This window comes from Rhipicephalus microplus, chromosome 10 (assembly GCF_043290135.1).
Source record: "Rhipicephalus microplus isolate Deutch F79 chromosome 10, USDA_Rmic, whole genome shotgun sequence".
In the NCBI taxonomy this organism is placed as follows: Eukaryota; Metazoa; Arthropoda; class Arachnida; order Ixodida; family Ixodidae; genus Rhipicephalus; species Rhipicephalus microplus.
Window position 1 is genome coordinate 32,344,337 of NC_134709.1, and position 16,893 is coordinate 32,361,229.

At 47.2% G+C, this 16,893-nt stretch overlaps 2 protein-coding genes across 2 annotated transcripts; both read right to left on the reverse strand.

Moving 5' to 3' along the window:
- Nucleotides 1–387: 387 nt before the first annotated feature.
- On the reverse strand, nt 388–4,895 carry LOC142774680 (uncharacterized). Its single transcript, XM_075875386.1, has 3 exons — nt 4,480–4,895; nt 1,786–1,876; nt 388–1,181 (listed from the first exon to the last, which is right to left on the reverse strand). The coding sequence occupies exons 2-3, from the start codon at nt 1,857–1,859 to the stop codon at nt 527–529; spliced, it is 729 nt and encodes a 242-aa protein (XP_075731501.1). The 5' UTR covers nt 1,860–1,876; nt 4,480–4,895; the 3' UTR covers nt 388–526.
- Nucleotides 4,896–12,098: 7,203 nt separating this feature from the next.
- LOC142774681 (uncharacterized) lies at nt 12,099–16,354 on the reverse strand. The gene is made up of 4 exons (XM_075875387.1): nt 15,972–16,354; nt 15,126–15,224; nt 14,959–15,063; nt 12,099–14,566 (listed from the first exon to the last, which is right to left on the reverse strand). Exons 1-4 carry the CDS (start codon nt 16,039–16,041, stop codon nt 13,920–13,922), a joined length of 921 nt encoding a protein of 306 aa, XP_075731502.1. The 5' UTR covers nt 16,042–16,354; the 3' UTR covers nt 12,099–13,919.
- Between the last annotated feature and the right edge of the window lie 539 nt (nt 16,355–16,893).

Below are 16,893 nucleotides of genomic sequence, written 5' to 3' on the forward strand. Positions count from 1 at the left end.
TCGATTCGTGTTTTGTCATCAAAAATGAAATTACAGGCACATATCATTGATGCGATCAAATGATTCGCACCACACGTTCTTTATTTCAAGCATTCTGAAGAAAAACACGCTGTGCACGTTTTGCAAACACGTCGTAGAGTAACTGGAAAGCCCGTTTCTCCAGACTAACACGACATCATCTGGAAATCACTGCTACTATATCACGCGCGATGAGCCTTTACAGTGGAGATGTCTTGACTTGCGCCTTCAGCTTCTTTCCAGGCTCCGCCCGTTGACGCTTTCCGACGGTCCCTTCAGGCTTCTGGTCCGCGATGAGATGATCCTGGAAGGCAACGCTCCCCCCCCCCCCCCCCCGCACGAGCTCTTGGATCACCGTGGATTCTGATCACATGTGACTTGAGGAGGTCATTCCTCTGGAATCTTAAACCGCACGCACCACGCAGGTAGGGCTTTTCTCCGGTGTGCCCCGCGTGTGGTAAATAAAGGCAGACTGCCTGGAAAAGGTGGCTGGACAGAGGTTGCATTCTTACGGTCGCTCGCCAGTATGGACTCGCGAGTGGCGCCTCAGGTTGTACTTTTGCGCGAACGTCTTGTCGCAGAAGTCGCACTGCCAGGGCTTTTCCTCGGAGTGCGTAAGCTTGTGCCTGACCAACCCGTTCTTCTGAGAAAACTCGGCCGGACACGAGTCGCATGAGAATGGCTTTTCGCCGGTGTGCGTCCTGTTGTGGCGGGAAAGCATACATCCTCGCGCGAACCTTCTCCCGCAGTCTTCGCACTTATACGGCTTTTCGCCGCTGTGTGTGAACAAGTGTCGCGTCAAGCTGGAACGATCCGCGAATTCGGCCGGGCAATGGTTGCATTTGAACGGCTTTTTGCCCGTGTGTACGCGGAGGTGCCGGCTGACGGTCGATTTCGTAAGGAACATTTTGCCGCATTTGGGACAGCCCTGACGTTTTTCTCCGGTATGAGTGAGAGAGTGCCTATAGAGGCCCCATGTTCGCGCGAAAGTGGCCGGGCAGCACTGAGAGGCATACGGCTTTTTCCCGGCCTGTGTTGCAAGATGACGTTCAAGCCTCGCGTGGGTGGTTAAGGCCGTGTCGCACACTTCGCACGTGTGGTTCCTAGTAACGGTGTACTTCCGTTTCGGCTTCTCCTGCGCGGTGCTTTCGTTGGCACAACCCCTGCGAGTAGAAGAAACACCATAAGGCATGTCAGCACTGCGCTGAGGGCTGCTTTCACAGTGACGTCTAGCCATTATAAAGTTTTATTAGGTTTTCAAAGATCTGCACCGCCCGATGCCTCGTGTTTTTAGCTTTCTTGAACAAGACACGTTTGGCCCCGCGTGTATAGACACCCTTGAGCGTGACTTATTTGTTTTTACGCTTCCGTTCTTTGTTTTTTTTTCATTTCCTACTTCTTTCCACCCACCTTCCTTCTCTACGCGTTTCCAGATCAAATAATAATAATAATAATAATAATAATAATAATAATAATAACATGTTACTGAATTCGATAATACAACCTTTTTTATTAACGCCATGCTTACCGGCGGCACACGAACTTTCTCTTTTGTGTTGCTACTAGCTTCAGTCCCTGATTCTGATGCACATTCTCATTTGCTGTTGCGAAAGCATAGATCGACAGCACACAAAAGATATTCGCACTTCATCTTTATTTAACAACAACCTTGGGGATAGAGAGCGAGTATTCGTATTGCTCTGAAGTTTTCTTTTTTCATCAGGACACGTAATTTAGTAAGAAGCCTCTTGAAACGCGAAAGCTCACCGTATCTTGTCAACGTCAGAAGTTCCTCTTCCAGCGTCACATCCTTTTCCAACATTCTTCCATTTCCGCTCCATCGATGGCTGCGTGTCCACTGAGAGAGAAAAGAGCAAGTCAAATCCCCATGCTAAGAGACAGGGGCGTAGCCAGAAATATTTTCGAGGGGAAAGATGGGAGGTGTCAATCAAACAAAATTTATGTATGTCCTTGCGCGTGTTTGAATGTATGCCATTGTATATACGCAATCGAAATTCAAGATCTTGGGCGAAAATTGTTTAACAGCCCTCCCCCCCCCCCCCTCTCGCTACGCTTCAGCTATGCGCGTCGGCAATAGACCTCTCCCTGTTTGTAAACAGTGTGACGTCACTACGGGCATCTTGCCCCCTACACCCTTTCTTGGAGCAGGTGCTGATTGGCAAGAAAGCTTCTTCGGCGGCATCTTCGTGCATAGCAGAGCTGCGTGTCTGCATTCTCACGACAGAAATTTCTACATTGCCATGTTCTAATGTCACAGATTTTGAAACAAGGGCGTCGCGGAAGGGTCACTGCTCATAGTGTGGGAATTCGGTCATGTAGTTAGATGGATGGAGAAATTTTGTTTATAGTACTGAGAGATGCGACTAGCACGCAGTGGGCTTCACACACGTAGATGGCAGCCATACATAAAAAAAAAATCCGATCTTTTTCGATAGCGATCGTTTTAAATGTACACAATTACTGGCACTTTGAGAAATATTTGCATGGCATGGATGTAAACTTACTCAATTTCCATCGTGGCACGTGCAACGCAGTTTTAAACGAGGTACAGCATTGGCGGCAGCATGGTCTTGAGCAGTTGAGCACGACATCACGGATAAGATTCTCACTCATTCCCGAAAAGTCTCGTCAGAAATGAATGAAAAAAAAAACAACAACTTCTTGCCAAGGGTTAGGCTGAGGTTAACATATCCTCGTGAAAATCAAAGTGAAGTTCTACCGCTGCGTTTCTCAATAACCCAGTGAAAATTTATGTGATGTAAAACCCGACATCCTAATATTGTATGATATCATCTGGCACAGTTACCTTGCTGCATTCGACACCTATAACGTGTGTTCGTACCTATCGCTCCTTTAGGCCTGATACACAAACTTCTAACGCGCATTGTCACTTCATAAAGATCGAGCCGTATAAGTACAAAGCAGATAAATCAAAATCTCCGCTGTTTCCATTACCACGTATCAGGTATCCGATATTACGAGTTGTAGCCGTGGTTAAGCATATATGCAGATTCGGCAACGCTACAACAAGCTTATAGCTCATGCGTAGTCGTATCACCAGGAGATCATGCACTTTTATTTTGCAGTGCACGCCGCGCATAAGCTGAGATGTACCTACTCACAGATGATCGCGTCGAATGTATATTTACCTTGACTACAATGTCAGATCGTAAAGTTCCATCGACAATAGGTTACTCAAACTGGCCCACAAAGAATACTAGTGTTTTCGCCAACACGACGGATCGCATTATTCACGCTGCACACACCATGCACAATGTTGCCACTTTTACCGTCCGTGAAGATAAACCAATATTGTCGATGCCTTTCAACACACACTACATGCCACAGTCAACACTGCACACTTTCGTAGAAGATGCCGCTGTTCCTCGCACAGGCCGCCACGTGTGTTCACTTCTCGTAGATAAACAGCCAGCCAACAGGGGGAATATTTCCTCTCGCACTTTATCACACACCTAGAGGTTCTTTGACACATGCCACAGCTAATGTTGCCACTGTGAGATGAAGATTAAGCTCTTAAAAAGGAAAATAAAATGCCCCAAGTACCGAGCAACAGCACCCCACTCAGCCACCGGCAGGAGTGTTTTGCAAACCACCGCCTTGCACGTGCATCGGTGACGTCACGCTGTAACGTACCCCGGTCGAGGTCTATTAACAAGAATTCGCAAAATGGTTCACGCAACCCGGGCTCGAGAACTGAATGGAACAAGCACACGCAAGTACTGTCAGCGCATCTCATCACTGTAAGAGTCAGTCAGTCAATGAGTGTTAAAGCATGTGTTTCAGTCAGTCAGTGTTGAAGCCAGTGCTCTTTTTTTTTAAGAAGCCTCGTTACATATTAAACTTCTCGATTAAGCGCATACTACAGTGACGGAGGTATTCCCTATAAACTTCACCGTTTTCTATTTTCTTCACGGTGGGAATGTCTCAGCTCACGGGCCTCGTGTTGCGGCCAGTAACATTCGGAAGTTGTCGGCTTTTGAAATACAGATGTCATGCACCGAACTCAGTGATTCTCTTAACCAAATTGAAGTAAGGTATCGAGTAAGTGAGCGCACGAAACGAGTGAGCGACAACCCTTCACGATGGAAAATAATCATGGAAGACATTTCCAACAGCACAAGCTCACCAAAGGCATCAAATAAACGGTATTGTGACGTAATAATGATGCACCGGAGAATTCAAGAGCGGCGTGGAAATTGCAGCCTGGGAACGCAATAATATAACCTCTCAAAGTAACGTATACGTTCACTCCAAACATCTAACAAGAGCACGATTTATTGGGCGACTTCACGGCGATCCGCAAGGCTCTCGGGCATCTGCTCAACAGTATTCACCTAATAAATTTATTGCTAAACGACAGCAGAGTACCCGTGTGTCACATTAGAGTTGTTCGACACGAATACGAAACAAATATCTTACCTTTGGAGGACGACAGAAAACAGATTAAGCGAATGGCGGCAACGCAAGTCCGACTGAATGTGTATGCATGTATTTGTTTTATTCCTCCGTTTACAGATGGCAGTACTTCCTTGAGTGTACAGGGTTGCTGTTGGCACTCGTTCAGCGAATGCTAAATGTGAATGTTTACAGCAAAACTTGCTCTTTTTTTTTTCTTCATCGTGGCGTTTACCCACTGACTTATAAAATTCATCATTCCTGTTGGAAAAGGACGCTACAGCAACGTTAGTCCTGGGCCAGCGTGACGGCCTTGTAGTTGTCAATAGCGGAACAAAGAATGTTCACTTCATGTGAATCATGTCACACGCGGAATGCGTCACTTGGGAAAAGAAAATTGCGTCATAATATTGTGACATTTTCGACATTATGCCACTCGGTTTTCTTTGTTTATTTTTTGTTTTGTTCGGCCGCGACTTTGCGGTGCTTTTCGACACACTCCTTCCGATCGGACTAAGTTACACGTCAGAGAACGGTCAGGAGGCATCAACGAAAGGCCATGCGTTTGGTGGCAATGCCAAGTCGGGAGTCGCTTGCTGGATTCCGTGCCGACCGGTTGTGCGCCCGCGCGCTCCACGCGCTTGCGATCTTCGGCGTCAGCGTAGCTCTGGCCGACTGGGCTCGCCCTACGCCACCTCCTGCCGCCGACTACCTTCGACGACAGTGTAGCTCTGACTTACTGGACTTGCTCTACGCCATCTACAGACGCCGACAAGAGCTCTCGCAAGTGTGCCCCTTCCTCGGACTCCAGTGACCGTGCTTCCATCTTTCCTGTCTCTCCTATCCCCTCAGTTTGTTATTGCTTCTTCTTCCTCTTTTCTACACCTTTACTTCTACCCTTTTTATCCCTCCTCACCCCCATCCTTTGTGAGCTACTGTGGCGGTGTCGCTCACTGAAGCAGACAATAACGGGGCTCACTTTTCTCTTCTTTTCTCTTTCTTAAGAATCACTTAGCCATGCCAAGTCAATCGACGACGACTAGCCGACACGCCGAATGATCAGAGCCGCCGATATCGTGACGTTCACAACGCACCCGGTAATGTCGTCCTGCTTCGGTCCCTCTTCAGCAACGCTTCGGACTTTCGGAGAGTTACCCTGGTAGCGCAAGATGGTGCTGCAACAGTATATCAATGACGATAGTTATAGCGCGAGAACAGAACGACGACAAAGAGACAAGAAAGACACGAAGGACACGAGCGCTAACTTCCAGTATAGCAATGTTACGAATGTTGTGTTTTCCTGCGACACCTTTGAACACTTATACTAACGTTGTTGCAGTGATCATTGTGAAAGCGTTGACATTGCTTTCGATCGATGTTTATGAAAGGTTACTAAACGATGTTAACGGAATGCTGATAACAGACAACGCTGCATCGTTATCCTGTCAACGCACCTTACATTCACATGACCTTAGCAAGAATGGCATGCACACAAAAATGCTGAAGGTTACCCTAAAGCGCAAGTCTTGTCTTTGAGAAGCTAAATACAGTTCAAGATTTCTCTGCCGTAATCACAATATTTTCTTCGAATGCATCACGTGCACCCTTTCTTTATTCTTTCAACTTTCGCAACTTGCCACAATTCATGAGCATGTGCTGAAACATAAGCGAAGAATGAACGAGAAAAATATTCGCCAAATCACTGCACCAGGAATTAGCATCCTGAGTTCGGGCTAGTATACGGCACCTGATGCAACCGTCACCTCATCTTGACAGTCGTCGCCTAAAATGAATAGAATTTGAAAAATTGGAGCCATGAATTTTTTCTGGGTAACTGTTGCAGTTGTTGATTTGCGAAATTAAAATATAACTGCCTGTCCAATGTAGCACCGCCTCCGAGATTCATTTTTGTTATTTCTAGATTTATTCATTGACAACCAAGCAAACTATCTGCTGTGTGTGATAAAACATGCGCTTTTATAATCTGTTCATTTCCGAATTCCTTGTGGTAGGCAGCATCATCATTCTTTAAAATCAACTTATGGAAATTTTAGCAGCCACTGCCGTGGTGTTTGCGAGCAGAGGAAGTTTGAGACACCATGCTCCATATCGTAGATGACCTTAAGGCGATTGTGTAGCCGACTAAAAACAAATTGGCATAGCCAGCAAATGAGTAAATATTCGGCTTTTTGTCTTTTTCACGCGAAACAAGCCGGGTTGAGCTGTGCAACTTGGAACACTGCAGTCTTCGATGGCTCTTGAGAAAGACGCCTTCACGCAGGACGATAAGAACAAACACTTTGTACAGGCACAGCCACTGGATAAAAGAGTGCACGGGTCAAGCGCTTTGTAGTCCAGCGGCCGTGGTACAGGTCCGTGCAGCAAAGGTGACCCCAGTGGGTGCTACAGCAGCAGGGCTGGTGTCAAGCTTCTTGTAGCGAAAGATGTCCCTCACGTCCCCTGGCCGCTCCTTTTATCCCTTGTTCCCCCCAGATCAAAGCCCATCCCCTGCGGTCGTTGACTAACCAGACAGGCGAGTTCTTGGAAGAACAGGAGAGGAGGAGGGGGTGAGTGCAGCAACCTTGCTCGCGGCTTAGAAATGCTGCGTAAGGAGAAAGAGCGGTGTCTCAAAGAGCGCGACCTTAAAAAAACTGTTCTATCAAAAAAATTCTATGATCATATATGTCGTGATCAGTGACTCGCAAGCTGCCGTCCGTGGCTTCACGCGCGGTCGCGTCTCGTGTCTGGCGGCGCGGATACTAATATCAAGTAATGGCAACAAGGACGGCGGCGAGCTTCGAGGAGCGATGGCCTCGGCGTTGTCGTCCTCGCATCCCAAAACTGAAAGTGCGAATGTCTTCTTTCTGTGGACCGCGGCTCACACCAGCTTCCCGCACGCAGCTAACCAGGCGGCCCACAGCGCGGCTCGAGATCTCACTCACCGAGCCGCGGCGGATTCGGTGGCCGCCTTCACCTCCGAGAGCGGGGTGATGGCACTATCCACACAACAACAACTGGAATGATCGTGGGGTGATAGCCTGACCAGATTCAACGACATTACACAACATTACAGACTAAACAGACGCAAATACCCACCACCACACAACAAACAAAAAACAGCCCGTAGTTCTGAGGTAATTACAAACAAATACGCACCCCTGCCCTGTGATTCTACGCCTGTGTTATCATCTATACCTGTCGTACGCGTGTAGAGCGTGCGGGGAAAGGGACGCACTGCAGCACATGCTTTGGGAGTGTGCTGAATATGTTACTGTCACTGCCACCGCTCCTTTCGCGACGCATGTCAAGCAGAGACGAACTCCGAGGCCACTTGCTGCTGCCACCATCGCTCGAGAGCAGGGGTCGGCCTCCGCCGCGGCTGCAGTCACTGTTGCCGATCGGTGACGTCAGCTGCGCTGCCGCTGGGAGACGGCACTCACAAGCGACAAGCTAGCCCACCAGCTTTAAGCCGTCCGGCAAGTTGAAGATGCCGCCCGGGTGCAAAATCTTCGAGCGGTCACCTGAGGTACCGCCATCATAATCAACGGAAAGTGGGAAGGGACATGGGTTTCTCCCCTCTTTCCCACCTCGCCCCAATCCAAACTTCATACCCAGCTCCAGAAAAGAAAGCCAAAAATAATGGTGTAGGAAAACCTGTTCCTGCAAAAGCATACGACGTGTAAAGCAAATTTTAAGTAAATAAAAAGAGGTTTTCAATTATTACCCAAAGTGCAAAATTTTCTAGAAAAAGCCAAAAGCTAGAATAAAATTTTGGGCGTACGGTAACACATTCGGTGTCCCAAGGGCTTACCGAGAACGGAGAACTCGCGATTTCTTTAATGTAATAATAATGGCCAAGAAACATCTGGGCCGTGCCCAGGATTTAAAAAGGTGTAAAATAAAATAAAATACATTAAATTAAATGCTGAAAAATAAAGTAAAAATCGATAAAAATAACAAAATAAAAAGTACACTGAAAGAAAAATAATATAAAAATTTAAATAAAATAATAAATTCAAAACTATAAAGATACAATTAATAAACTTGAAATAATTTCAAATAACACAAAGGTAAAATTGAAAGAAAAAAATTTTGTACATAATCCGCAGTTTATAATGTCCGAAACTTCTCTCCCGGAAGTTGTTTCCGCACACGACCGCACACGTGGTTGTTCGCCAAAGGGCAAACCTTCCGTGACTTCGTCGAGTTTTTCGTCGAGCTTTTCATCGGTTGACCCGCTCTTTTCGTCCTGGTGCACTTTGTTCTGAGAGGGCGTCAACTTCTTGTTATATGTTTGTCGTCCTAGTGTATAAAGTGCGCGCCAGCATGGATACAACGCCCACGCCCCCGAGGTTAGGGATCTCTCCCGTATAGGGTCGACACAGGAGACGCGGTGTGTGCATCCCGCGGCGCGCGCCACCTAACTTTTGTTGTTGTGTATTAGTCTGTGCGTGTATGTCATGTGCCAGAGTTCTCTTCGTCACCCAAACCGAGACCCATGCCCTGACCCATCGTCCCCACGACAGTTCGGGGATGTCTTCACTTATGTGTCTCACTAAGCGAATTAGCAGCGCCCGATTGCGCGCCCGTTCAAGGATGCGTGGTAGATGCGAGTCATCCGCCGTCACTTGGGGACTGAGTTGAGCTGTGATGTACCTTGTATCTGGACATTCCGTTCGGTAGTGTTTAATGTTTTCACGCATACCTTCACAGAAACACCTGGCTTCTCCGATCTCGTTAAATCTTTGAAAGTATGGGTGGAACCGCACGTGGCCCGTGAGCAACGTTACAAGTGCTTTGTTCGGCGGAAAGAACGACGGCAGTAGCCGCAGGTCCGGCACCCACTTGTGTAGTTCTATATCGCTGTTCTCAAGAGACCACTGAAGGACCCAGCGTTTGTTCATCTTTGCCCGGAACATCGTCCACACGCTACGCCACGGCCATGACAGTATACTGCGACCACCAAGTTCGTCACTAAAATGGGGCAGACGTCGAATGGTGGTTGCTTATATATCACAGCAGGGCCCGGATCCTCTTTGACGCAACCACCCCGAAACCCACCGGAAGGTGCGGGATTTTCTGAGATGGTCGGTACGGGTCCGACACCGCTGCCAAGCTTATATGAACCCCACCGTCATGCGTTCACACAAGGTACTGGTCGCCAGGCGCGCGTGGTCAAGGATGACCTGTATCAACGAGGCGCGTAGCCTCCCCGTTTGATTCCCCCCCAAAATCACGGCAGCACCATTATGCCCCGCCATAATTGGTTCGAGCTGTCAGCCTCACCACCTTGTCCTTCAGTAGCGGGCACTGCAGGTGAACCCGCCGGGTGGCCGGCGGCTGACAGTCCCACCCTTTGACAAGCGGAGCACTTTACAGCCACATCCCCCTCCCTAACTGTGCACTGACTTCCTTTGTGCCCTTCCGTGGCACAGCGCGTACATGTCGTCCTCGCGGCGTCACTGGAAAGCGGGCCCGATCTCCTACCGCGCCCTTATGACGCGCAGTGCATGCACGTAGGGACGTGCGCGTCTTCCCACGCGCGGACGACCGTCCACCCGATGGAGATGCGTGAGGACACCATGATGCGTCTAAACTCCTCCGGGTTTACCTTTGATCTGCGCTTTGATCTGCGACTTTTTGTGCTAAAAATGAGTGTAAACAGACTTCGGAGGTTCTAAGCTTTGGGCGTGAGCCCTCGCCTACCGCGGAGGCAATTCAGAGCGGTGTCATCTGCATCCAGCGCAGCCCTCTACCGTCTAGTTCGTATGAACCAGCACATGCGAGGAAAATCGGCTGAAAAAACTCTAATGTAGTTTCGTCGCAACCTAGACATTATATACGACGCCCGAAACATCGCGTAGTTCATACGGAGGAGTTTTTATCTGCACTGTGTTTGTTTTCAACATCGGTATTCATCATCGCTAAAAGCGAACCTCGCACTAGCTAACACATTTCGGTGATGTGAAAACGTACGTACATATAGAAGTGTATTCACGGATTGTACGACGCTGAAACCTTCGTTGGCTTCGGCGCCAATCATTTTCGTGTGTTGCCAAGCTAATAACAAGCGTTGTAAAGGTTGGGGAAGGAAGGACGCTGGAGGATACGAAAAACAGAAACATGGTTTATGACATTATTTACACATATTTACAGAAAAGAAGGGATAGTGGTTTCACAAACCACGAGCGTGGTGGTTGAACGTTACATATATGGCGAATTCCATTGGGAGAGCAGGTGCACTCAAAAGCACGCTCAAAGTGCTCTCTTCCGAGGCGGCGTGTTTCAGTGGTCGAACAGGAGTAGGAGCACTGTCATCCATTGGTAGAGCGAGAGCGCTTTTGCTGCGCCGAGAGCAGCCAGGAGCAGTTCTGTCTGCTCCCTCTTAAAAAGCGGAGTGAGTGGAAAACGCAGGAAACCACGTGTTTGGAACGTCATGTCCGGACATACCCTCTCAGCAATCCTCCTCACTTGTTTACATTTTGCGGCGTCGTGTCGGGCGGTTATGGCGGCAGCGAAGCGTGCGTGGTGCTCGGGCTCGAACGATTTTAACGTCGTAGCGGCAGATTCTGGCAGTGAACGTCCACCTTGCCTGCCTTCAGATTCACGGATGGCGGAGGCAGCAAAACGTCGTCGTCTTGCCGAAGTATTTGACGAGCTAGACGATGTCAGCAGCGATAGCTGCTGGAGCTCTACGTCCGAGTCGAGTTCAAGCAGCAGCGACGATGACGACGAAGTGTATGCAGCAGCGTTTCAGCAGCTCTTTTCTCTGCCAGAGCGAAGGCCGAAAGTGGAAGCATATGTTACAAAGACGGTGGCTAGCTACTCCGACGAGGAGGTGAGTCATTCGGCTTCTGTTTTAATTAGGTTGCTTAAAGGCCTGTTTTCTTCCAGTTCAAAAGAAATTTCCGCGTCACGCGGCCGGTCGTGGACTTCTTGGCAGCAGAATTCGCCAAGTCACCGCACTGCCCTCAGAACAGTGATCATGGTGGCCTGCCTGCCAAGTCGGCTGAAGAACACATTCTCTCCTTTCTTTGGTGAGTGTCCGTACGTTTAGGAATGCCGCTGTCATCAGGTCACTGCATAATCCGTTTTATAGTGGGTTAGAGGCATATGAAATATTGCAAATAAATGTACCTAATTCGCAGCATGTCATTGGACCACCTTGCTTTAAACTTGTTAAATGCTACTAGCGAGTGTCGAACGTAATAGAGTTATAGTATTTTGTGAAATGCTTTCGTAGTTTGTACACCTACACACTGAGCTTCACAAAATTCTCGTTACTAGAATCAGTGGCAAAGCATAATTCATGATGCATCATTACAAACAACCATGAAAACTTTTGCTCACGAAGCATTTCAAATCGGCTGTGTCAGCAGGTTCACAGTGAGCTTCATCTCCACACTTATAAATGTAATGCGCGAATTAAAATTAGAATTTGTTATTTAGATAGTGCTTCTACTAATCAAATATTTTGAGTTTCTAAGGTGTCACCCAAAAAGGTGGAATCGTGTTTTCTGACTTCAGTTGTCTTGCTAATTTGCTTCATTGACAGCGACAGCATTGTTAACACCATTATTCAGTCATTGACAGCAACAGCAAGCTTAATTCCATTATTTAATTAGAGTATCCTCTCCTTTTCAGGTATGCAGCCAACAAAGCATGCATTAGAGATGTCGCTGGCCGCTTTGAAGTCGCAGAAAGCACTCACCACAGAATGATGGGCCGAGTAACTGCATTCCTGCTCGACATAGCACCGAATGTAATCAAGTTCCCCAGTGACCTGCAGAAGCTTGCTGTGGATTTTGAGAAGGTAACTATGCTTTTGTAAACATGCTATTTAAGGTATAAACTACAGTTTTTTTCACACCAATGTCATACAGCTCTACACAACTCAAGGGACCAGACTAAGAGGAATTACACCTACTCAAACCACAATAAGGACTGAAAGCAACTGATATGCAGGATCAGAACTGCAAATGAACAGAAAATGTAAAAATGCAAGAGATATGAAAGAGCACCACACAGTCAAGCCTCCTTCATGTGTATTACAAATGCTGTCAGCAATCGGACATTTTTCTTGAGTAGTTTTGACCATGTGATGCTGTTTCATATCTCTTCTATTTTCCCATCTTCTGCTTAGTGATGTACATCTAGTACTTGTCCTGCATGTACAGTGAATAAACCTAGAGTTCAGTTACTTGTGCACTCTGTATGTACTCTGTATGTGTCATTAATTCCCCTTCGTGCGGTCCCATGTGTTCTTTACCGCTCTACTATTACAATTATGAATTAGTTAGTGCCAGAATGCACCTTTTAAATAAGTTATTACAATTATTTTTCCCAGATGCTTCACAATTAAATAGCCAGTTAATTTCAATCATGTGTACCGGTAGTGTATTGCACTCGCCGTTATGAGCTTCAAGTCTCCAGTTTGTTTTAAACTTTTCCGCATGTTATTGGCACCTTTCATTACCCTTAGTGCCATGCTTATTTGACTATGTGTGTGCACATTTTTTTCTCTTGCAGCTGTCGGGATTCCCAGACACAATTGGGTGTGTTGACGGAAGCTACATGCCTATCAGGTGCCCAGCCAGGAAAGTGCGATCTGTTTATATAAACCGGCACCATTACCTATCCTTGACACTTCAAGGTGTTTGTGACAACAAGAAGAGGTTTCTTGATGCCAGCACTGGCTACCCAAGCAAAATTCATGACGCACGCATTTTCCGTCGGTCCAGGATTTCAAGTGTTTTGCCACAACTGTGCTCTAGCAAGTACCATATAGTGGGGGATGCTGCATATCCTTTCCGGGAGTACCTGATGACACCAATTCGAGACTATGGGAATCTTGACAGCATCAAAAAAACCTTCAATGCAAGACTCTCCGGGACAAGGGTGCTTATTGAAAATACTTTTGGCGATTTAAAAAATCGTTTCAGACAACTGCACAGGTTGGATATGTGGACAGTGGATAACATGTCCAAGTTTATCATTTCATGCTGTGTGCTTCACAACCTCTGCATTGATTGTGGAGATTTGCCAGAGAACCTGTCACGAGACCTGTCACTTACCTCACAAACAACAAATGTAGACTCAAGCTCTTCTGCAGTTCAAGTAAGCAGCAGTAGTGTAGCCCAACAGGATAGCCTATTACGTGGCTTGGCTAGCATCAAGAGAGATCACTTGATGATAAAAATGGGGTTGCAGAACCAGCAGCCATGAAACAAGGAATTCCTTTACGTGTTATGCAGTTGTGAGCAAATATATGCTTACCAAAGGCCCACCTGAAAAGCTGAACTCGTTAAAACACCTTCAAGGTTGGGAAAAATTGTCCTTACCACACACCTGTTGGCCCATTTGCATTTTCTCAAGGTAGTGTATTGTGCCAAACTAGAAAATAAAAGACATTGAAACTAAGTAATCGCTTTGGGTAGTACGTTTATTTATTTAAAACTACCACTTTATTTTGGAAGTCCAAAGGCCTGACGGAGAATCTCCATTTTTTCTTCATGCATTTTGCGCCGCTCTTCACGAAGCACCTGTCGCTCGGCCTGCCTTTCAGCTCTTCGATTTTCTTTTTCTTGACGTCTGGCCGCCTTTTGAGCCTCCTTTTCTTCTTGCAGTGCCCTCATTTCAGTAAAAAACAACTGCATGTGTGCCAGGCGTGCAGTTCCTACCCGTGGCTTCGTGTCGGGATTTGAGGACTGCGTCTTATTTTCCTCAGTGGTGTTGGCAGGTGACAACACGGCCGGAGATTCGGGCGAGGCTTTGAATGTAGCCCCTGAGGCGTCTCGCTCTACCTCCGGTTCAATGCTGTCATCAATGCTTTCAATTTTTTTCACCTCGTCGTCAAAAGGCACAGGGGTGGGTGAAGCACCAGACCTTTTGTTATGGTCGGAAGACGCCTTCCGACGCCTAATTACTGTTTTGTACCTATTTTCACACTGTTCTGGGGTTTTGGCTATGCCAAGCACAGCCTCGATGTCCATCGATATTTGTTTAAAGGCTTGCTTCCTGTTTTTGAATTTTTTAAATGGGCCAATCTGAGGGAAATATTTGAGGTAGTACTCTAGGAGCAGCCTTGTTTGCCCCTCTGTCCATTCAGCAGCTAGAATAAGAAAGAACCAACACATAAATGGTTTATTGGGAAACTGTCGGTCATTGTGCAGGCATTACTTATAATTGAATAATTTAACACACAGCACGGTCACTTGAGCTTAATTATCAATCAGCAAGCATTAATCAACAAAACAAGCATTTGCGCAGACTAGCAAACATACATAAGTGATAAGTTCTGGTATTGTGCATGTAAATGCAATATGCAAATTGTGCCAGTCTTCCAGTAATTGTAGTGGTCTGCTTTCCATGCTCTCTTTTTTTTTTTGTCATTTAAGGATCACTCCTACAAGTACACTTTTACACGCTCTGATGCATGCTTGTTAGATTTACCCAAGAACACTTGCTGAGGCAATTGTAGACACTCAGTGTTAATATACTTGCCTCCACCTCCTCTCCTGGAGCCTGATGGCTTGCTTTGAGCACCAGTCTCCCCGTCAGCTGATCTTGATGCAGTGGGAGCTGGCAGGTGCAGAGTATCTGTGCCATCTAAAAAATATAAATGAGCAGTAAATGTAGTGCCTCGCAATAATGTTAATACTAATACTTACCACCTCCTGTTTCAACGCATGGCAATCTGAGCTCCATGCGCATTTCTTCGCTCCCTCGCCTTGGCACATCGCCAGCCATATTTGTACGCAGAACTGCATCTGTTTTCACACAATGATGGAAATGTAATCAAATCAGTTATATAATGAAAATGGTTTCTCAAGTAGTCAGCTACATTATGCAAACTCGGATGCCTTACACTCGAAGGTAAGCGGATTAGAGCAAGCAAAAAACAAATTCTAAAAAAGTCAATTCATCATGTTACAGGGCTGCATGAAACACTGCACAAATCACTGATAATTAAAAAAAAATATCGCTTATCATACGTAGCATCTCGACCCTGCGATAAGAAATCGTGCTTCCGAGGAGATGTATGGCTTCACCGTATCACGTGGGATGCTGATCTGCCGTCTGGAGACATTAGCCACTTAAAAATCAGAAATAAAAATAAATTGTTACTGCGTGCAATACTTAGCTGCACCCACGTGACACTTGCTACACGCCACTTCGCAGTTACTTTTCTTAAAACGCTGCGAATCATTCTGTTGCTGATGGAGGGGTCTGCAATGTAAGTTTGTTTTGAATTAAGGATTAATTACTCATGCAAGGAAACTTGGCAACAGGATAGTGTACTGCAGTACTTCTAGAATTGTTTACGTTTTGTTAACTGCTGATGACAGCAGCAGCTGGTAACTGCATGAACAGTCTGATAAAGCTGTCATATCCACGGTGTTTTTCTGATATGATAAAGAATAGTGGGCTTAGGTCCACGCGCGCAAGAATGCATTGCATGCTGCATGCGCGACAAGTGCGCTGAAACAAATAAAAAGCAATCAAATTCACTTTACCTTCCGTACTAGATGGTGCCTGGTGTTGAATTAAAGACAGTAGGATGCGCTGAGCTTCCGAGTCCATCATGTAGTAGTATACGAAGCAGCAGCTTTGCAGGATAGCGCGCAAGCGAGTGCGCTGTACCAACCACTGCCACACGTGCTTTCCTTGCCCGTCCGGATCAGACCGCACGTGTTTTGCAGCAGAGGACGCTGGGATGCACAACCTTTCTCCTCACTCGCCTTTTTATTCCCTCACACCTGCTCTGCGGAGGTGTGCCGCATTCCAGTGGCAGGTCGAGTGACGCGGCTCTCAGTGCTCTGCCCCCTACTCCTCTCTGCTCGGCACCCTTACTCCTGTTCTCTCAATGGAATTCGCCAATAGTTCAGAGCGACGTCCAGCACTCTGCCGCGTCGTTTTATGCACTGTTGGGCTCCTCCTCTCCGAGTGGAGCACCAATCACACACACACAGGTGAGGGGGGCGAGCATGCACGGTCCCCATGAACACTGCACTGTGGTGGCGCAAGCAGGGCTCTTCCTCGTCGTGTGTGTGCCGTTAGTTGAGAGTTCCCACGATCCAAGCAGCATACTTCAAAGGGTCCGCCGCACAGCTCGCCCAATTGGCGGGGCGATCTGCGGTGGCCATCGCAGTCTCTTTCAGGAAGACGCTGTCCCTGTTGCTTTCTGTAGTCGTGGCGTCGCGGCGACACGACGTCTCCTCCTCCGGCCAGCAGGGACAATGCCTGGCGGGCATAGGCAGTCGGCCGGTCGGCTACTTGACTGAGGATTAAAGAAGCGCCGCTCCGCCGTCAACTCTGTCGCTGGTCACGCCAGCTTTCCGCTGCCCGATGAGTCGCCGTGTCCATTAGTCACCGCTTCTGCTTGAAGGTACGATAAAAGGGTCCGCATTTGAAGGACAGGAACTCGCCTTTGCTTGC